Consider the following 21882-nt stretch of genomic DNA (forward strand, 5'->3'; position numbering starts at 1 on the left):
ATTCCCCAGTGATATGAATCTTCCTTCAGACCTTGTATCCATTTACTGAATTGTGTTTTTTCCTCTTTTATAGTAATTATACATAATATACACATTATAGATGCAGACACTTCATTCTTCTATTGCACGGATGCTTTTTGTTGTGGACATATGATCATCCATAGGGTTAATGTAGACATACTTGCACACGTCCATTTGGGGCTGGGGGTCTCCGCTGTGCATTAGACCCTATGATGTGTATAAGAAGCCGGTTACTGGTGATTTATTATGTCATGAAGAAGAACTGAACACAAATACCAGGTAGAAACGCAGAGATGTTTTACTCCTATCTGTTTTTTAATGTTTCTATGATTTTAATTTGGATTATTCAATAAAAGTTTTTGGTTTTATTCACACTGGAAAACAAGTGCTGGATTATCAGTAACTTTCTTTGTCCCGTCCATTCCTTCCCAACTGTGATTTTTCATCCAAGCATTGAGAGATGAGCTGAAAGCAGACATATTTTTCTATAGAGGAATGGCAGACATGGGTGTTGTCTACATAGAAAGCCTCTCCTAAATCCCATACACAAAAAAGCCGCCCTACAATCTGCCAGGACACATGCGGAAACATATGAAGACTCCTGGGACTTTATACTCTGGAGTGATGAGACCAAGATAAATGTTTTTTTTGGAACTGATGGCTTCAAAACTTTATAACATTGAAGAGGTGAGGAATACAATGAGAATGCATGGAGTCTACAGTGAGACCTGGTGGTGGCCGTGTCCTTATGTGCTGCTGCATGAGGGGCTACATTTCATTGATGGTATCTTGAATTCACAGATGTTCTGCTCTGTAGTGACAGAGAAGATGCTGCCATCACTCTGTTCCCTTGGTAGGCCACTGTTACATTTCTGAAGAACAGGGTGACAGTGATTCAGTGGCCAAGTGTCTCCTGATCTGAACCCAACCAAACACCTCTGGGGAATTCTGAAGAGACAAGTTGTCATCGCTCCATCCAGCATCCAGGCTCTAAGAGCTCGTTATCGAAAGAGAGAAAAAAGATAGATATAGTATTGTCACTAACTTGTTCATTCCAGGCCTAGAAAACTTGGTGCCATCCTTTAAAATTATCGAGGCCATACAAAATAATAGATGTAGTAGCTTTTGATGTGGGGTGTACTCATTTTTGCATCAACTAATTTGAGTAAAACTGAAGATTTTGTAATGAGAGTTATATTATTACTTTCATGTTTTGATTGCAAAAAAATGTTCTATGAAACTTAGTGTTGACAAAATTGTAGAAATTGATCTTGTGTTCAGTGAGATATTAAACAAAATCTTACTCATCAAAGGGGGTGTACTCATTTATGCTGAACAATGTTTATTAAACTTTATAAAACACAGTGAACATAATTACACTTTCTTTCCCGTATGACTTCTCTCATGTTTTACAAGGTGTGATTTTTGTATAAAAGATTTCCCACATTCTGAACATGAATACGGCTTCTCTCCTGTGTGACTTCTCTCATGCTGCACAAGATAAGGTTTTTTTGTAAAGCATTTCTCACAGAATGAACATGAATACGGCTTTTCTCCTGTGTGAATTCGTTGATGTATAACAAGCTCTGATTTATTTGCGAAGCATCTTCCACATGCAAAACATGAAAAAAGTTTTTCTCCTGTGTGAATTCTTTGATGTATAACAAGCTCTGATTTATATATAAAACATTTCCCACATTCTGAACAAGAAAATAGCATTTCTCCTGTATGAATTCTCTTATGAGCAGAAAGATTTGATTTACGCATAAAAGATTTCCCGCATTCTGAACATAAATACGGCTGCTCTCCTGTGTGAATTTTCTGATGTGTAATAAGATTCCCTTTATTTGTAAAGCATTTCCCACATTCTGAACATGAATACGGCTTTTCTCCTGTGTGAATTCTCTGATGTTTAACAAGATCTGATTTATAACTAAAACACTTCCCACATTCTGAACATGAATATGGCTTCTTTCCAGTATGAATGTTCTGATGTCTACTAAGATGCCCTTTAGCTGTGAAGGTCTTCCCACATAGTGAACACAAAAATGGTTTTTCTCCTGTGTGAATTCTCTGATGTGTTATAAGACTCCCTTTATTTGTGAAGGACTTCTCACATAGTGAACATGAAAATGTTTTTTCTCCTGTGTGATTTCTCTGATGTGTAATAAGATTCCATTTATTTGTAAAGCATTTCCCACATTCTGAACATGAATATGGCTTCTCTCCTGTGTGAAGTCGCTGATGTGGAATAAGACTCCTTTTATCTGTAAAGGATTTCCCACATTCTGAACATGAATACGGCTTCTCTCCTGTGTGAATTTTCTGATGTGTAATAAGACTCCCTTTAAATGTAAAGCATTTTCCACATTCTGAACAGGAATATGGCTTCTCTCCTGTGTGAATTTTCTGATGTGTAATAAGACTCCCTTTAAATGTAAAGCATTTCCCACATTCTGAACATGAATATGGCTTTTCTCCTGTGTGAATTCTCTGATGTATAACAAGTTGTGATTTCTCTGTAAAGCACCTTCCACATTGTAAACATGAAAAAGGTTTTTCCCCTGTGTGAATTCTTTGATGTTTAACAAGGTCTGATTTACTTCTACAACATTTCCCACATTCTGAACATGAATATGGCTTCTCTCCTCTGTGAATTCTCTGATGTATAATAAGACTTCCTTTACCTGTGAAGGACTTTCCACATTCTGAACATGAATACGGCTTTTCTCCTGTGTGAATTCTCTGATGTTTAACAAGTTGTGATTTCTCTGTAAAGCACCTTCCACATTGTAAACATGAATACGGCTTTTCTCCTGTGTGAATTCTTTGATGTTTAACAAGGTCTGATTTATTTTTACAACATTTCCCACATTCCGAACATGAAAATGGCTTCTCCCCTGTATGATTTCTCTGATGTGTAATAAGATCCCCTTTATGTTTGAAGGACTTCCCACATTCCGAACATGAAAATGGCTTTTCTCCTGTGTGAATTCTTTGATGTTTAACAAGCTCTGATTTACTTCCAAAACATTTCCCACATTCCGAACAAGAAAATGGCTTCTCTCCTGTGTGAATTCTCTCATGTATAACAAATTGTGATTTATATGTAAAGCATTTCCCACATTCTGAACAGGAGTATGTTTTTTTTCGTTTGTGTTTTCTGTGTGTTAAAAAATCTGAGCTTTTTGTAAATTTCTTGTCACTCTGAAATCTTGAATCCATTTTGCCCCCTGGACTTTTGGTAATAATGCGAGATTGCTCAGGAGATGATTCCTCATGATTAGGATTATAAGAAGGTGAAGTGCTGTGAAGTCCAGGAGGTGCAGGAAGGGTGATGAGGTTTTCTCCATTAGAGTGCTTCATGATATCTTCTTTTTTACAATTTAGTGATGAACCGTTATTCTCACAAGGATTTCCTATCAGGTGGAAAGATAAATTAGATGTGAGTTTTTTCTTCAACACAAAAGAGATTTCTGAATGTATTTTCTGGATCTCACAATAAAGACCCTCGTCCGTGAAAGTACCAGTAATAAGGAGGACAACTACATGCCATAACATTTACACAATGACGGGTAAAGTGAATGACACTTATAAACTGGTGACATTGGCACAAGTCAGGGGTGGCAGAGATTAGACAGCAAATAGTTCTTTAAGTGGTAATTACTGATGACAGGTTCCCTTAATGTACCTCCAGTGCCATTTCACTCTCTCAAGCTTCGTATCTTGGCCTTAGTATAGAAAAGTGTCCACGTAATTAAAGAAGTTGTACACTACTATTAAAAATGCCCCCAATGTAATTAACCCATTGAGAGAAGATTTTTTTTTTAATTACCTAGCTTTGTCTTTATTGGCTGTGAGCGGCGCTATCGCTGGCCACTCACCGGCATCACGCGACCCCCGGCCTCAGCCGGCTCTTGCTTCCCCTGATGTCACGTCAAGTGAGGCGTGACACGGTGATGCGATCCCCGCGGTGGATGCCGGGCTGTGGGTGGGGTTTCCCCGCGCGTCACACCCAGAATCCACCGCGCACTTTCCCAATGAATACAAGGTAATTGTGATTCACAAAATGTTATACAATTGAACGGTGAAGAAAAAAAAAAAAACATTTTTACCACTATAATGTTATTTTAGCCCCAGATTTTACATTTTCACAAGGGAAAATGGGTAAAAATGACCACATAATTTGTTGTACTGTACTGCTTAGCCACATGGCGAGACTCGGGAGGGAAGGAGCGCTATTTTACTCTTGGAGAACAAACTTTAGTAGAACAGTTTGCAGACTCCATATACAGAGCCCCAAAGTGGCAAAAGAGCAGAATCCCCCCTCAAGTGACACCAGTTTGGAAATTACACCCCTATGGAAATGTATCTACAGGCGTAGTGATGAATCTGACTCCATGGGTGCTTTCCAGAAACGAGCAGTAATGGATGTTGCAAAGTGAAAATGCAAATATTTCATTATAGTGGTCAGTACATTGTAGTGTCCGGTACGTTGCAATGCCCTTACGTTGTAGCGCCCAGTACATGATTCCCAGCTAGTGCCTTCTGGAGAAATAAATTGGCTCTCCTCGCTACAGTAATGCCAAACATGTGGATGCTAACTGCATACGGTGGGGCCCAGGAGGAGGGGGCATTTGGATTTGGGAGCGCAGATGTCACTGGATTTCTTTAAGTGGGAGCCAAGTCACTTTTCCAGAGACTTTGTGCTACCAGTAATATGGACACCCCCTAGATTACTGTTTACAGATGATGAACCTGAGTGGGGACTTTTTTTTTTGTGGGTTGAGTAGAAGCTCTTGGTGGCATTTTGGGGTACAGAATATTTTGGATCATATTTATCCTGTGAAGTACGCTGAACACTTACAGTGGGTACGGGAAGTATTCAGACCCCTTTACATTTTTTCACTCTTTGCTTCATTGCAGCCATTTGGTAAATTCTAAAAAGTTTATTTATTTTTCTCATTAAAGTACACTCTGCACCCCATCTTGACTGAAAAAAAGCAGAAATGCAGACAATTTAGCAAATTTATTAAAAAAGAAAAACTGAAATATCACATGGTCATAAGTATTCAAATCCTTCACTCAGACACTCATATTTAATTCACATGCTGTCCATTTCCTTGTGATCCTCCTTGAGATGGTTCTACTCCTTCATTGGAGTCCAGCTGTGTTTAATTAAACTGATAGGACTTGATTTGGAAAGGCACACACCTGTCTATATAAGACCTCACCGCTCACAGTGCATGTCAGACCAAATGAGAATCATCAGCTCAAAGGAACTGCCCAAGGAGCTCAGAGACAGAATTGTGGCAAGGCACAGATGTGGCCAAGGTTACAAAAGTATTTCTGAATTACTCAAGGTTCCTAAGAGCACAGTGGCCTCCATAATCCTTAAACAGAAGACGCTTGGGACCACCAGAAGTCTTCCTAGACCTGGCCGTCCAGCCAAACTGAGCAATCGTGGGAGAAGAGCCTTGGTAGGAGAGGTAAAGAAAACCCCCAAGATCACTGTGGCTGAGCTCCAGAGATGCAGTAGGGAGATGGGAGAAAGTTCCACAAAGTCAACGATCACTGCAGCCCTCCACCAGTCAGGCATTTATGGCAGAGTGGCCAGATGGAAGCCTCTCCTCAGTGCAAGACATGAAAGCCCGCATAGAGTTTGCTCAAAACACATGAAGGACTCACAGACTATGAGAAATAAGATTCTCTGATCTGATGAGACGAAGATAGAACTTTTTGGTGATAATTCTAAGCGGTATGTGTGGAGAAAACCTGGCACTGCTCATGATCTGCCCAATACAATCCCTACAGTGAAACATGGTGGTGGCAGCATCATGCTATGGGGGTATTTTTCAGCTGCAGGGACAGGATGACTGGTTGCAATTGAAGGAAACATGAATGCAGCCAAGTACAGAGATATCCTGGATGAAAACCTCTTCCAGAGTGCTCTGGACCTCAGACTTGGCCGAAGGTTCACCTTCCAACAAGACAATAACCCTAAGCACACAGCTAAAATGACAAAGGAGTGGCTTCAGAACAACTCTGTGGCCATTCTTGACTGGCCCAGCCAGAGCCCTGACCTAAACCCAATTGAGCATCTCTGCAGAGACCTGAAAATGTCTGTCCACCAACGTTCACCATTCAACCTGACGGACCTGGAGAGGATCTGCAAGGAAGAATGGCAGAGGATCCCTAAATCCAGGTGTGAACAACTTGTTGCATCATTCCCTAGAAGACTCATGGCTGTACTAGCTCAAAAGGGGGCTTCTACTCAACACTGAGCAAAGGGTCTGAATACTTATGACCATGTGATATTTCAGTTTTTCTTTTTTAATAAATTTGCAAAAATGTCTACATTTCTGTTTTTTTTCAGTCAAGATGGGGTGCAGAGTGTACTATAATGAGAAAAAAAGGAACTTTTTAGAACTTACCGAATAGATGCAATAAAACAAAGAGTGAAAAATTTAAAGGGGTCTGAATACTTTCCGCACCCACTGTACATCGGGGTTTCCATCTAAATCTACAAAACACATGATTCAGATGACACCCCCGAGGGATCCATTCAGAATAATGAGGCAGCAGAGTTACACCGGACTCCGTCTAGCCTCTGATCGACTGCGCTTTTATGCACGCTGAAAAAGATGGACATCACTGGATCATAGGCCAGACGGCGTCCACAGCGCCTCATTATACGGAATCTTCCCCCGGGGTTCTGTCCGAACCGCAAGCTCGGTTATTTATATGGCAGCATGAGACTTGTGTAAGAATAATATGAAAATAAAAGATATAATAAGTAATATTAAAAAACACAATTAGGAAAATTAAAAATGTGCTTATTAAATCATTAAGAAGAGGTGTGAATGCGGCCCAGTTATTCATCAGTGCGCAACCGGACTCTGTACAAGAGCAGCCGCGCCATCACCGGACGCTTCTGCTGTGATGTGGACGGCGGATAAAGCTTCACTGCACCGGAGACTTCATACAATATCACACACCGGTCATCGTCAGGCACCGCTAATCATAGTCACATGCCAACCATCATCGTCATACGCCAGTCATCATCATCACACGCCGGTCATTATTACACACCTGTGGAAACATCTACCGGAATCTCCTCCTTCCCGTCACTCACACACGGATGATCCCCCCTCGTCATCGCTTCTTCTTCTGTCTCGTCCTTCACTTTATTCTTAGTCGGATCTTCCTCCTGATATATCAGATGTAACAATCAGCACAATACAAGAAACCACCAAAATCTGTGACATCTATGACCTCGATCAGAAATGTCCCCCCATATACAGATCCGGTACAGGGCTCAGCATTGTCTACCTGATGACTCTCCGGGATGTTGTGATTCTCCTCTGGACAGTCCTGGGAATACAGAGGACGGGGACATCTCTCTGGTGGATTTCTTTCCATGAGTCCATCTGTAGGAAACACATAGTGACAGAATACAGTGACATGTAAAAGTTTGGGCACCAATGGTCAAAATTACTGTTATTGTGAACAGTTAAGTTGAAGATGAAATAATCTCTAAACTGCCTAAAGTTAAAGATGACATTTCTTTTGTATTTTAGGCAAAACAATAAATTATATATATTTTCATCTTTTACATTTAAAAAAAAAATTCAATAAGGGAAAATAAGGGGTGCCTATACTTTTACATGACACTGTAGGTTGTGTCATGTGATGATGGGAGTAGCAGTAGGTGACAAAAGAACAGACATGACAGTCTCCCCTCCTCACCCTGCTGATCGGCCCATATTGTGGTCGCCTCTTGTGCTCCATGTATAACCTCAACCTTAATATCAATCAGATCTTCACCCTAAAAAGAAAAATGTAACATGAGCTCAGGTCCCATCACGTCATGGTCAGATGTTGTGGGGACTTCAGTGTCATCTACCTGATGATCCTCCGGGATGCTGTGATTCTCCTCTGGACAGTCCTGGGGATACAGAGGACGGGGACATCTCTCTGGTGGATTTCTCCTCCTGGATCCATCTGTGGAGACACAGAGACTGAATACATGACCTGCCGTGTATCTGTCTATATATGAGACTCGTCTCTCAGAACCAGTAATTCTATATTTATGTATCTGGGAATAAATTACATTGTTGTGGTCCTCACCCCCGATACCAAGGACCCAGCACATTGTGGGTCTCAAGTATGAAGTGATAATCAGCGAGGCCAAAGCCTAATGCTCTCTGCTCTGCACTCGGAGGAAGAGGACCCCGAGGAGAGGGACAGAGAAGACCCTCGTCAGTCAGATGAAGGAGCCGTACTAAAAAACACAACTTCTCCAAGTTTCGTCTCCAGGGATGGAACCACAGAGGAGCTGGAGAAAGCTCCACATTTCTATCCATTGGTTTCCTCTCCTAATTCACTGTATGGAGATTGGGGGGGGGGGGGGGGGGAGGACGGTGACCATTTACCAGTGATTGTTTTTTGAGAGCTCATGATGTCACCATGAGGACACGGCCTCCCTCCTGGACAGGATCCTCTGGGATCACTAAGAGGAGAGAACCTGATCTATTAAAAGACGAGTTACCATGTTTTTCTTCTTCTCTAAATAGAGATAAATCTCAACATCCACCTCGGTATAAACATTTAAATAAGCAGCAAGTTCTGCGTTTGTCTCTAAAGGAGGAAAAAAAAGGCACATGTACGACTAACGTACGAAGTCACAGAACCCGGAAGGACGGTGTTGAGGGGAGCACCCAGTACGCAGCGGTTAGTGCCTATCAATGTGTAGAAAGGACAACTAGAGAGCCGGCACCGGGGTCATGGGCGCTTACTGATGCACACGGGGAGCCAAGGAGAGATTGTCTGGTCAGACTCCACAGAAAAGCTCCATAATACATATTCTTCTGAACAAACATCCCTTTAAGGGAGACTTACAATTATTACCACCAAACCAGGATCTCAGATTGAAGTCCCCATTAATTTTGCTTTGTCTCCCAAAATTAGAATAAATGTTTTTGTATAAAATATAAATATTATATATATACACATACACACACACATACATTATTTTGCCAAATAAAATATATACAGATAGTACAGACCAAAAGTTAGGACACACCTTCTCATTTAAAGATTTTTCTGTATTTTCATGACTATGAAAATTGTACATTCACACTGAAGGCATCAAAACTATGAATTACCACATGTGGAATTATATAATTAACAAAAAAGTGTGAAACAACTGAAAATATGTCTTATATTCTAGGTTCTTCAAAGTAGCCACCTTTTGCTTTGATGACTGCTTTGCACACTCTTGGCATTCTCTTGATGAGCTTCAAGAGGTAGTCACCGGAAATGCTTTTCACTTCACAGGTGTGCCCTGTCAGGTTTAATAAGTGGGATTTCTCGCCTTATAAATGGGGTTGGGTCCATCAGTTGTGTTGTGCAGAAGTCTGGTGGATACACAGCTGATAGTCCTACTGAATAGACTGTTATAATTTGTATTATGGCAAGAAAAAAGCAGCTGAGTAAGGAAAAACGGGTGGCCATCATTACTTTAAGAAATGAATGTCAGTCAGTCCGAAAAATTGGGCAAACTTTGAAAGTGTCCCCAAGTGCAGTTGCAAAAACCATCAAGCGCTACAAAGAAACTGGCTCACATGAGGACCGCCCCAGGAAAGGAAGACCAAGAGTCACCTCTGCTTCTGAGGATAAGTTTATCCGAGTCACCAGCCTCAGAAATCGCAGGTTAACAGCAGCTCAGATTAGAGACCAGGTCAATGCCACACAGAGTTCAGAGGTATGGACAAGCGACAGCAGATTACGTGGAAAATCATCAGTAAATTAACCCCGACTCTGCTGAGTAACGATCAGACTCCGGTACCGAAAGAAATCATAGGAGAGAATGGACAGAAGAGTTGGGACAACTGCAGACAAAATGTGACCGATGCTCTAAGGAAGGTGAAAGTTTCTGAAAGAAGCCGCCGAGGACGAAGACTCAAGACTGATGAAGACGACAGCGGAGAAACCGCGACTCACAGATCAGAAGAGAATAATCAGGGAATGAAAGCTGTGAGAAAATGTAGAGAAAACCAGAGCAAGTCTGGAGAAAAATCATCTATTATAGGATGAGGCCGAGAGACGTCATCACATCCACCGGAGCCAACAAGAGTCTCCTCTCACCTGGTGATGTCAGAGGCCGGAGCTCCTCCATCATCGCCTCCTGGTACCGATCCTGGTGTCCTTCTAGATACTCCCACTCCTCCATGGAGAGATAGACAGCGACGTCCTGACACCTTATAGGAACCTGACAACAACAACACCGTCATCACCCAGAATCCTCCAGTGCTGTCCTGTATAATGTCCCAGCAGTCACCTCTCCGGTCATCACCCAGAATCTTCCAGTGCCGTCCTGTATAATGTCCCAGCAGTCACCTCTCCGGTCATCACCCAGAATCCTCCAGTGCTGTCCTGTATAATGTCCCAGCAGTCACCTCTCAGGTCATCACCCAGAATCCTCCAGTGCTGTCCTGTATAATGTCCCAGCAGTCACCTCTCCGGTCATCACCCAGAATCCTCCAGTGCTGTCCTGTATAATGTCCCAGAAGTCACCTCTCCGGTCATCACCCAGAATCCTCCAGTGCTGTCCTGTATAATGTCCCAGCAGTCACCTCTCCGGTCATCACCCAGAATCCTCTAGTGCTGTCCTGTATAATGTCCCAGCAGTCACCTCTCCGCTCATCACCCAGAATCCTCCAGTGCTGTCCTATATAATGTCCCAGCAGTCACCTCTCCGCTCAGCAGCTCAATCATCTTGTTGCTGAGCTCTAGGATCTTCTTCTTCCTCTCATGTATCGGGGGGTGCGGGGGAGGCTCTGTGATGGGGCCCGGGCTCCGCCCTCCTGACTCCTGGAGATGGATGATGGGAGTCACACCCTCCCCCGGTGTCTTCCTCACTATTGTGTAATCCTGTGTATGGAGAGAGACACTTAGGGAGAAGAATTCCTTCCCGACTCCAGATCTGACAATCAGTAGAAATCCCGGGATCAATAACCGTCTCCAGTAATCTGGGGCCATAACCTGGAATATTATTACACTCAGGACAGACATCCAGGCCCCTCTACAGCTCTTATAGGGAATCCCCATGACAACTCCTCCTGGCAGAGAGCTGCACACAATCACTGCTCTTACAGTAAAGAATCCTTCTCTTCCTCTTCTGGATTTCCTCTTCCTGATGTCGAACTGGTTACATAACACAATAAAGCTGATAGAAATGTAGAGGAGTTACCTCTCCGCTCAGCAGGGAGATGATCTCCAGGGTGAAGTGTAATAATCTTCTGGTGGTCTCGTCCTCGTCCATCCTCGGGGGGTCATTCAGGAGAAGGAGGAATGAACACTGGATCAGCTGGAGGGCGTCTTTACAATAAAAGGAGAAGATGAAAATAGAGGACAACATCAGAATCCATTAAAAAACCTTCAACAAAGGTTTGGGTGTGTCAGTGGTTTGTTTGCTAAGCTGCAGAGCAGGAGGCGCTGTACAATGCAAGCCTGGGTGAAGGTACAACAAAGGCTTGTGAAGGCAACGTAACTGGCGCACCCGAGTGAAACGGCGGCAGGTTTACACGGACTGTTTGGATCACCCGGCTGCGACCCGGAGGACATTGTGCAAATAAAGACATTTAAAGTTGAACTTTCCTTGGGTCACTGCCTCATTACAATTTGGTGGAGAATGCGGGCAGTGTGAACTGAGGCATACCCCAAAAGCAGCATGTCTGATCAAGTCTGCAAAGCTACAGCTCAAGCCTGCTGACATGGAGGGGCTACTAAAGCAGTTAGTACTCACCCAGCAGTACCAACATCTCCAGAGGCAACAGCAGGAGCAGCAACAGCAGGAGCAGCACCAGCAGCGCACTAATGACTTGATCGTGCAGCAGATTGCGGCTCTGCGAGAGATGCCACCAGCACCGATCCCGGAAACTCGTGAGGCCCGGGACAAGGTCCGTTCAGTCTTGAGGAAGCCGAGTCCGGAGGATGACATAGAAGCCTTCCTCACCATCTACATGCACACCATGGAGTGGGAGAACCTGCCAACTTCCCAGTGGGCTGACGTGGTGGCTCAGTTTCTGATAGGCGATGCGCAGAAGGCCTACTTTGGCCTGAGTTGCGATGATGACCAGGACTATGGGAAGCTGAAAGGTGAGATCCTTGCCCTACTGGGAGTTAATACATATTTGACAACCCAACAGGTGTTTTCATGGACCTTTGTGGAGGCCCGGCCCGCCAGGTCTCAGGCATATGACTTGCTGCATCTAGTTAAAAGGTGGCTCCAGCCTGAGACTTTGACTCTGGCCCAGATGGTGGAGCGGGTGGTGGTCGATCGGCTAGAGAGGACTCTGCCAGTAGCTATACAGAGTTGAGGTCGGCAAGGGGACCCGGGCACTTTAGACCAGGTGGTTAGCCTGATTGGGCAGTACACGGCCCAATCAGGGCCAAGGACTTCATACGGGTCTCTGCCCCACTGCTACTATCATGCAGGACCCTGCAAGCCCAGGAGCCGGTGAAACGGTCACGTCCCTCTACTGGGGACAGTCAGTACCGAGCCCATAATGAGGGGGTACCCTGGAGTGAGGGAGGCAGACCAGTGTCCCCTAAAACGGTCTCAAAGACAAATGGTGCCTCCACTATCAGGTGCTGGCAGCGCCAAGGGCCAGGACATGTGGCTGACAACTGCCCCCTGACTGTTGAACCCATGGACTGTGGGTTCACGCGCAGAGTCTCGATGTATACCCAGACAGTCTGCACCGTGACTGCAGACGCTGCGGGCAGCAAACCCCAATTGTGCCAGGTACTCGTCAAAGGGTACCAGAAGGAGGCTCTCTTGGACTCAGGGAGCCTAGTGACTCTGGTGCATGGGTCACTGGTTGCCAAGGAGAACCCCAGTGGACGGAAAGTCGGCGTTGTTTGCATACATGGGGACCTCCGAGAGTACCCGACAGCAGAGGTTACTTTTTCCACCCAGTGTGGGGAGATGAAACATGTGATGGGAGTGGTGAAGACCCTTCCTGATGGGACTGTTTTGGGAAGATACTTGCCCCTATACTGGTCCCTATAGGAGAACAAAGTTAACCCTCCCAGGGTAAATGTCCAGGCACAGAACCCAAAGATTCCGAGTCAGGGATACCTGCCGTAGGGGGTCGCTGACCTAGAGACAGAGTGTAACCCCGATAGGTTCCCCTTGAGGTATTGGCAGGAGAGGTTGAGGAGACCCCGTCGATCCCAGAGCTGGAAGTGTCCCCTGGTACTTTTGGGACAGCTCAGCTGCAGGATCCCACTCTAGCACGCGCACGAGAAAGGGTGGTAGAAATAAAAGGGGTGCCTCAACCGGGTGCAGAGGCGGTTTTCCCACGCATGGCTGTCAACCAGGATCTATTATATAGAGTTGATAAAATCCGGGATGAAGTGGTGGAACAGCTGGCAATCGTACCGCCGGGCGCTGCTAGAGATGGCTCACTCTCTCTCACACACACACACACACACGCTGGGTGAACACCTAGGGGTGAAAGAAAAACACAAGAACGTATTTTGCAGCGGTTCTTTTGGCCCAGGATTTATGCTGAGGTACAGAGGTATTGTGAGTCGTGTCCCAAGTGTCAACTTACCACACCCACTGCAAATTTCCGGACTCCATTGGTACCTCTACCCATTATAGAGGTACCTTTTCAGCGGATTGCGATGAATCTGGTGGGGCCTATAGTAAAATCTGCCCGTGGCCACCAACATATTTTGGTGGTAGTAGATTATGCCACCCGTTACCCGGAGGCAATACGTATCCCCTGCGAGCTGTTTGCCATATTCTGCTGCCTTGGGCTACCCAAGGAGATCAAGTGGCAAGGGCCAAATGAAGTCCGGGAAAAGGTCGGGGAGGTGAATTACCGAGTGTAGTGTACCAGCCCGGAAAGAGAAAACCGGAACAACTGTATCATGTGAACCTGCTAAAAGCCTGGAAAGTCCAGGAATGTTTGATTATGGATGAGACGCCAGTCGTACCGTCTCGGAACCCTTTGACACCAGCCAGGGACGAGTGTGAGGTTAAGATAAGTGATGCTCTCACTAAACAGCAGCGATGGGAGGCTCGGAATTTGATGCAGCAGAATACAGACGTATTCCAGTACTGCCTGGCGGTACATCTGTGATCCCACATGACACTGTCACCGAGCCTCGGGTAAGGGTAGGAGTGAAACAGTACTGTGTACCACCCTCCAGGCTCCTCCCGCCAGTTCCTGGATCATTTTGCCACCTGGCTTCCTCACTTTCTATCCTGTGACATCCCCACCCCCATCATGGGAGACTTTAATATCCCCATCAATGATTCCCTCTCCCAATCTGCCTCTCATCTACTTTCTCTAACCCCCTCATTCGGCCTCTCACAGATTACTAACTCTCCTACACATGAAGACGGGAATACTCTGGACCTGGTTTTCTCCCGTCTCTGCTCGCTGCATGACTTTACTAAATCCCCTCTCCCGCTCTCGGACAACAACCTTGTTTTCTTCTCTGTCAAGAACTGTCTCCTCCCCGGGACAACGCCACATACAGCAGCTTATGGACAATCTCCACACATCTTTAGCCCTCATCTCCTCCCTCTCCTGTCCAGACTTGGCATTCTCACACTACAATAATACACTGAAGAGCGCCCTAGATGAAGCAGCACCTTCTACACGCAGAAAGACCTGACACAGACAACGGCAGCCCTGGCACACAATGCAAATACGTTTTCTTCAGTGTTGCTCAAGGTGTGCTGAGCGTCAGTGGAGAAAATCTCTTTTAGCAGAGGACTTCTCCACTATAAATTCATGCTCAAAACCTATAACTCTGCCCTTCATCTGAACAAACAATCCTACTTCACCCCACTCATCACTTCACTGTCCAACAATCCAAAATGACTTTTTGAAACCTTAAACTCCCTCCTGAAACCTAATGCACAGGCCCCCACCACCAACCTCAGCGGGGAGGATCTGACCACTTATTTCCTAGAAAAAATCAACCACATACATCAGGACATCTCAGCCCAATCTCCTCAGTGCCTGGATCCCCTTCCCTGACGCACTTCAAGCTCACTAGCCATCTTTGAGCCTGTTACAGAAGAAGAAGTTACCCAGCTTCTCATTTCTTCTTGACTTACAACCAGCAACAGTGACCCCATTCCTTCACATCTCCTGCAGTCTCTCTCACCGGTGGTCACCACTCACCTGACTAAAATATTTAACCTCTCTCTTTCTTCAGGTATCTTTCCCTCCTCATTTAAACATGCCATCATAACCCCTTTACTTAAAAAGCCATTCCTGGACCAGAACCGCACTGCTAACTACAGACCTGTCTCTAATCTTCCTTACATCTCTAAACTCCTGGAATGCTTGGTCCACTCCCATCTAATCCGCTATCTCTCAGATAACTCCTCGACCCTCTACAATCTGGTTTCCGCTCCTTACACTCCACTGAAACTGCCCTCACTAAAGTCTCTAATGATCTACGAACAGCTAAATCCAAAGGTCACTGCTCCCTGCTGATTCTCCTGGATGTCTCTGCCGCATTTGACACTGTGGATCACCAGCAAATCCTTACTATGCTCTGCTCTATAGGCCTCAAGGAAACCGTTCTCTCCTGGTTCTCCTACTTCTCTGACCGCTCCTTCACTGTATCTTTTGCCGGCTACTCTTCCTCTCCTCATCCCCTTACTATCGGGGTCCCGCAGGGCTCAGTCCTAGGCCCCCTCCTCTTCTCTCTATACACTGCCCCTATTGGACAAACAATCAGCAGATTTGGGTTCCAGTATCATCTCTATGCTGAAGACACCCAATTATACAGTTCTTCCCCTTACATCACCCCTACCCGAATACAAAATACCAAGGACTGTCTGTCTGCTGTCTCTAACATCATGTCCTCCCTCTATCTTAAACTGAATCTCTCTAAAACTGAACTTCTGGTGTTTCTCCCCTCTACTAACCCAACTCTACCTAACATCGAAATTACCTTGGATGGTTCAACCATAACCCCCAAGCAGCACGCCCGCTGCCTTGGGGTCATATTCGACACTAACCTTTCCTTTACTCCCTATATCCGATCACTCGCTCACTCTTGTCACCTGCATCTTAAAAACATCTCCAGAATCCGACCTTTTCTCACCTTTGAAACTGCTAAAACTCTTACTGTCGCTCTTATTCACTCTCGTCTGGACTACTGCAACTCTCTTCTGATCGGTCTCCCTCTTACCAAACTTTCTCCTCTCCAATCCATCCTGAATGTGGCAGCTGGGGTCGTATTTCTGTCCAGCCGCTTCACCGATGCTTCCATCTTGTGCCAGTCATTACACTGGTTGCCCATTCGCTACAGGGTCCAATATAAAGTCATCGCTCTCACCCACAAAGCTCTCCACAGTTCTGTACCGCCTTATATCTCCTCTCTCATCTCTGTCTATCGCCCTACACGTGCCCTCCGTTCTACAAATGACCTAAGACTAACATCCCTCATAATCTGAACCTCGCACCTCCGTCTCCAAGACTTCTCTCTTGCTGCGCCAGTTCTCTGGAATGCTCTACCCCAGACGATCCGACTGATGCCTAGCCCCATGTCTTTAAGCGCGCTTTAAAAACCCATCTCTTTAAACAAGCCTACCAACTTAACTACTCAGTAAACCAACTTTCCCCTGTTCCCTCCTTCTAAATATTATTCAGAATCTGTTCCCTACTCTTCATCTGTCTCCACACCCTCCATGCACACGATAACTGTACTCGATACTTGATTATTGCACTTACAGTGCCTACAAGTAGTATTCAACCCCCTGCAGATTTAGCTGGTTTGATAAGATGCAAATAAGTTAGAGCCTTCAAACTGCAAACGAGAGTAGGTTTTATGAACAGAAGCATAAATCTTACAAACCAAAAAGTTATGTTGCTCAGTTGAATTTTATTAAATTTTAAACATAAAAGTGTGGGTCAATTATTATACAACCCCTATGTTTAATATTTTGTGGAATAACCCTTGTTTGCAATTACAGCTAATAATCGTCTTTTATAAGACCTGATCAGGCCGGCACAGGTCTGTGGAGTTATCTTGGCCCACTCCTCCATGCAGATCTTCTCCAAGTTATCTAGGTTCTTTGGGTGTCTCATGTGGACTTTATTCTTGAGCTCCTTCCACAAGTTTTCAATTGGGTTAAGGTCAGGAGACTGACTAGGCCACTCCAACACCTTGACTTTTTCCCTCTTGAACCAGGCCTTGGTTTTCTTGGCTGTGTGCTTTGGGTCGTTGTCTTGTTGTAAGATGAAATTACGACCCATCTTAAGATCCTTGATGGAGGAGCGGAGGTTCTTGGCCAAAATCTCCAGGTAGGCCGTGCTATCCATCTTCCCATGGATGCAGACCAGATGGCCAGGCCCCTTGGCAGAGAAACAGCCCCACAGCATGATGCTGCCACCACCATGCTTGACTGTAGGGATGGTATTCTTGGGGTCGTATGCAGTGCCATCCAGTCTCCAAACGTCACGGCACCAAAGATCTCGATCTTGGTCTCATCAGACCATAGAACCTTGAACCAGTCTGTCTCAGAGTCCTCCAAGTGATCATGAGCAAACTGTAGACGAGCCTTGACATGACGCTTTGAAAGTAAAGGTACCTTACGGGCTCGTCTGGAACGGAGACCATTGCGGTGGAGTACGTTACTTATGGTATTGACTGAAACCAATGTTCCCACTGCCATGAGATCTTCCCGGAGCTCCTTCCTTGTTGTCGTTGGGTTAGCCTTGACTCTTCGGACAAGCCTGGCCTCGGCACGGGAGGACACTTTCAAAGGCTGTCCAGGCCGTGGAAGGCTAACAGTAGTTCCATAAGCCTTCCACTTACGGATGATGCTCCCAACAGTGGAGACAGGTAGGCCCAACTCCTTGGAAAGGGTTTTGTACCCCTTGCCAGCCTTGTGACCCTCCACGATCTTGTCTCTGATGGCCTTGGAATGCTCCTTTGTCTTTCCCATGTTGACCATGTCTGAGTGCTGTTCACAAGTTTGGGGAGGGTCTTAAATAGTCAGAAAAGGCTGGCAAAAGAGATCTTTAATCCACACATGTGAAGCTCATTATTCTTGGTGCCTGAACTACTTCTTAATACTTTAGGGGGACCAAACAGAATTCTTGTGGTTTGAGGGGTTGAATAATAAATGACACTCTGAATTAACTTTTAACGTTTTAAAAAAAAATGTTGCTGCAGTGCATTTCCCACTTCCAGGCTGATCTACATTACAAATGTCACAATGCCAAGTTAATTCCGCATGTGTCAACCAGCTAAATCTGCAGGGGGTTGAATACTACTTGTAGGCACTGTATACATACGGGCTGATGACTGGATCATGCAGCTTTATATTAAAATCCCTATTTATTATAAATTGTCAGACCTGAAATAACAAGCACTTTTCACCTATTGTGTCCCCCCATTCCCTTGTAGATTGTAAGTGTGCGAGCAGCCGGACCCTCGCTCCTAATGTAACTGTTTAAACTGTCTTACCTTGTGTTGAATTTATTGTCTGTACATGTCCCCGCTTAATTGTAAAGTGCTGCGTGTCAGGGACGGCATCGGCAGGATCACACAATATCCCACCGCTGCCACCAATTTGTCAGGGACGGCACCGGCAGGATCATACAATATCCCACCGCTGCCACCAATTTGTCAGGGAATCCCCAACACACACAGTCAGGACGACACCGGGGAGATCACACAATATCTCACCGTGCCGTCACGCTGTCCGTATTTCGTCCAGAGTCGCAAGCACGCGATCCAGACTACTCTCTACGTAGGTATCGGTAAGTGACCAGTGAGCATATGGCACAACACCCTGGGTTCCACAGCCTGGAAACCGTATTGAACGCCTTCCATACGTCACTGTCAGCTTCACGATAGCCCAATTATTAATGCTCGGTGACAGTAGGTGCATTGGAGCCTGCATGACTGAAAGCCGGCGGCTTCTCGATGCCGCACACTCAGTACAGCGGCCGGGCACCTCCCTAATGCTATTAACAAGCGGATTAACCCCATATGTGCATGATACTGGCGATATCCAACCAGACAGGTTCCCTGTAAGGAACAATGCACAATAAATGTAAATCACTACAAATCTGAGACCTCAGAGAAATGTAACATCTTATTCTGGTCGTGTCCGATACGAAACTCTTTCTATTCCCCCCTAACATGTAGACTGAGCAGGGCCCTCCCTTATATTGTACCATACTGATACCGGGGGAGGGACGTCACCAGAGTAACCGACCAGTGTGGGACGTCGGATCAGGGGACAGAGGACCCCATCAGTCACCAGAACAGGAGTCCTGAGACCCCAACAAGCTCAGGAGGAACGACCCTTCATAGCCCTCATTACTGTTCGGCCATTATGTCATGAAGCGATGAATCTTCCTAATATTTCTTCTGCTGTCGCCTTATGAGGCTTCATTGTCCTCCAAACACAATCAGAAATCTGCAGATTTATCCACAGAATTTAAAATCAAACGCTGTGGACAATCACTTTCCTGTGTGAGCGATGGGGGAGGGGAGCGGAGAAGACGAGACAGGGAGGGAGCGAGAACAGCAGCACAAGAGTCACATGTACAAGGCAAAAAAAGAGGAGAAAAGCCGAAAATGGGAGATTCATCATTACACGTCATCTACAGCGAACCTGGTGTAAGAGGCCGGAGCTCCTCCATCATCACCTCCTGGTACCGATCCTGGTGTCCTTCTAGATACTCCCACTCCTCCATGCAGAGATAGACAGCGAAGTCCTGACACCTTATAGGAACCTGACAACAACGACACCATCATCACCCAGAATCCTCCAGTGCTGTCCTGTATAATGTCCCAGCAGCCACCGCTCCGGTCACAACCCAGAATCCTCCAGTGCTGTCCTGTATAATGTCCCAGCAGTCACCTCTCCGGTCATCACCCAGAATCCTCCAGTGCCATCCGGTATAATGTCCCAGCAGTCACCTCTCCGGTCATCACCCAGAATCCTCCAGTGCTGTCCAGTATAATGTCCCAGCAGTCACCTCTCCGCTCATCACCCAGAATACTCCAGTGCTGTCCTGTATAATGTCCCAGCAGTCACCTCTCCGGTCATCACCCAGAATCCTCCAGTGCCATCCGGTATAATGTCCCAGCAGTCACCTCTCCAGTCATCACCCAGAATCCTCCAGTGCCGTCCTGTATAATGTCCCAGCAGTCACCTCTCCGCTCATCACCCAGAATCCTCCAGTGCTGTCCTGTATAATGTCCCAGCAGTCACCTCTCCGCTCATCACCCAGAATCCTCCAGTGCTGTCCTGTATAATGTCCCAGCAGTCACCTCTCCGCTCATCACCCAGAATCCTCCAGTGCTGTCCTGTATAATGTCCCAGCAGTCACCTCTCCGCTCAGCAGCTCAATCATCTTGTTGCTGAGCTCTAGGATCTTCCTCTTCCTCTCATGTATCGGGGGGTGCGGGGGAGGCTCTGTGATGGGGCCCGGGCTCCGCCCTCCTGACTCCTGGAGATGGATGATCGGAGTCACTCCCTCCCCCGGTGTCTTCCTCGCTATTGTGTAATCCTGTGTATGGAGAGAGACACTTAGGGAGAAGAATTCCTTCCCGACTCCAGATCTGACAATCAGTAGAAATCCCGGGATCAATAACCGTCTCCAGTAATCTGGGGCCATAACCTGGAATATTATTACACTCAGGACAGACATCCAGGCCCCTCTACAGCTCTTATAGGGAATCCCCATGACAACTCCTCCTGGCAGAGAGCTGCACACAATCACTGCTCTTACAGTAAAGAATCCTTCTCTTCCTCTTCTGGATTTCCTCTTCCCGATGTCGGACTTGTTACATAACACAATAAAGCTGATAGAAATGTAGAGGAGTTACCTCTCCGCTCAGCAGGGAGATGATCTCCAGGGTGAAGTGTAATAATCTTCTGGTGGTCTCGCCCTCGTCCATCCTCGGGGGGTCATTCAGGAGGAGGGATGAGCACTGGATCAGCTGGAGGGATCTCGTCCTGCCGGCGTCTTCATGATAAAGGAGAAGATGGAGATCACAGGGGACGATATAACGACAATCACTGAATTCTGCCCCAAATATCCGACATTTATCAGGAAGAATCTGGAGGAAAAGCCACAAACTCCACCGCGGCCTCCTCCACCGATCTGACCGCTCATTATCAGCCTCGTAGGAGGACGGTCACTGTGGTAACTACACCGCCAGCAGAGGACGGTCACCGTGGTAACTACACCGCCAACGGAGGACGGTCACCGTGGTAACTACAGCGCCAGCAGGGGGCGGTCACCGTGGTAACTCCACCTCCAGCGGGGGACGGTCACCGTGGTAACTACACCTCCAGCAGGGGGTCAGGGAGATTCCATGCAAGTAACAGGACCCCCTCCTCACCCGCAGTCTCACACCGCTCCCTGTGCAGCCCCCATACAGGAACATCCACTTATCTGCGCCCCCAAATCACCTCAGCTCCTCGGTGTAATCGCCACAGCCTCAGCAGAGAGCAATGGAGAGCGAGGCCCCGCCCCTTCCGGTGACATCATCAAGTCACATGGCTATGTCGTCCTTTAGCCCACGTGTATTTAGTCTCTACCTCTCCTGAGCCCCGCCCCTGATCACATGACGGTGACGTCACCACAGGTCCTCCGCTCTCAGTGCAGCAGCCTCTTCCTGTGGTGTCTCTCTCCCTCTCCGCCGTCTCTCTCTCCCCCCCCCTCCGCCGTCTCTCCCCCTCCCTCCCCCCCTCCTCCGCCGTCTCCCTCCCCCCCCCTCCGCCGTCTCCCTCCCCCCCCCTCCGCCGTCTCCCTCCCCCCCCCTCCGCCGTCTCCCTCCCCCTCC

The 21882-nt window shown here is 46.5% G+C and overlaps 2 protein-coding genes across 6 annotated transcripts in view; both read right to left on the reverse strand.

The window, feature by feature from the left end:
- Positions 1 to 21544, reverse strand: part of LOC141223137 (gastrula zinc finger protein XlCGF66.1-like) — a 352937-nt gene extending 331393 nt beyond the window's left edge. The window contains exon 1 of the mRNA XM_073666756.1: positions 21439 to 21544. The gene's annotated coding sequence lies outside the window, so the exon portion shown is untranslated. The remainder of the gene's footprint in view (positions 1 to 21438) is intronic.
- Positions 1222 to 21636, reverse strand: LOC141223146 (uncharacterized). 5 transcript variants are annotated; one of them, XM_073666768.1, is made up of 12 exons: positions 21509 to 21628; positions 20920 to 21059; positions 20421 to 20600; positions 19700 to 19820; positions 11276 to 11403; positions 10777 to 10956; positions 10171 to 10294; positions 7928 to 8025; positions 7771 to 7849; positions 7354 to 7451; positions 7114 to 7231; positions 1222 to 3440 (listed from the first exon to the last, which is right to left on the reverse strand). In XM_073666768.1, the coding sequence occupies exons 2-12, from the start codon at positions 20989 to 20991 to the stop codon at positions 1396 to 1398; spliced, it is 3243 nt and encodes a 1080-aa protein (XP_073522869.1). In that variant the 5' UTR covers positions 20992 to 21059; positions 21509 to 21628; the 3' UTR covers positions 1222 to 1395. The 5 variants fall into 5 exon arrangements, with proteins under 5 accessions (XP_073522869.1, XP_073522870.1, XP_073522871.1 ...); XM_073666769.1 differs by lacking the exons at positions 20421 to 20600; positions 20920 to 21059 and having other exon boundaries at positions 1223 to 3440; positions 21509 to 21597; XM_073666770.1 differs by lacking the exons at positions 19700 to 19820; positions 20421 to 20600; positions 20920 to 21059 and having other exon boundaries at positions 1223 to 3440; positions 21509 to 21614.
- Between the last annotated feature and the right edge of the window lie 246 nt (positions 21637 to 21882).

This window comes from Phyllobates terribilis, unplaced genomic scaffold (assembly GCF_046119375.1).
Source record: "Phyllobates terribilis strain yellow unplaced genomic scaffold, ASM4611937v1 Scaffold_370__1_contigs__length_1879735, whole genome shotgun sequence".
NCBI classification, from domain to species: domain Eukaryota; kingdom Metazoa; phylum Chordata; class Amphibia; order Anura; family Dendrobatidae; genus Phyllobates; species Phyllobates terribilis.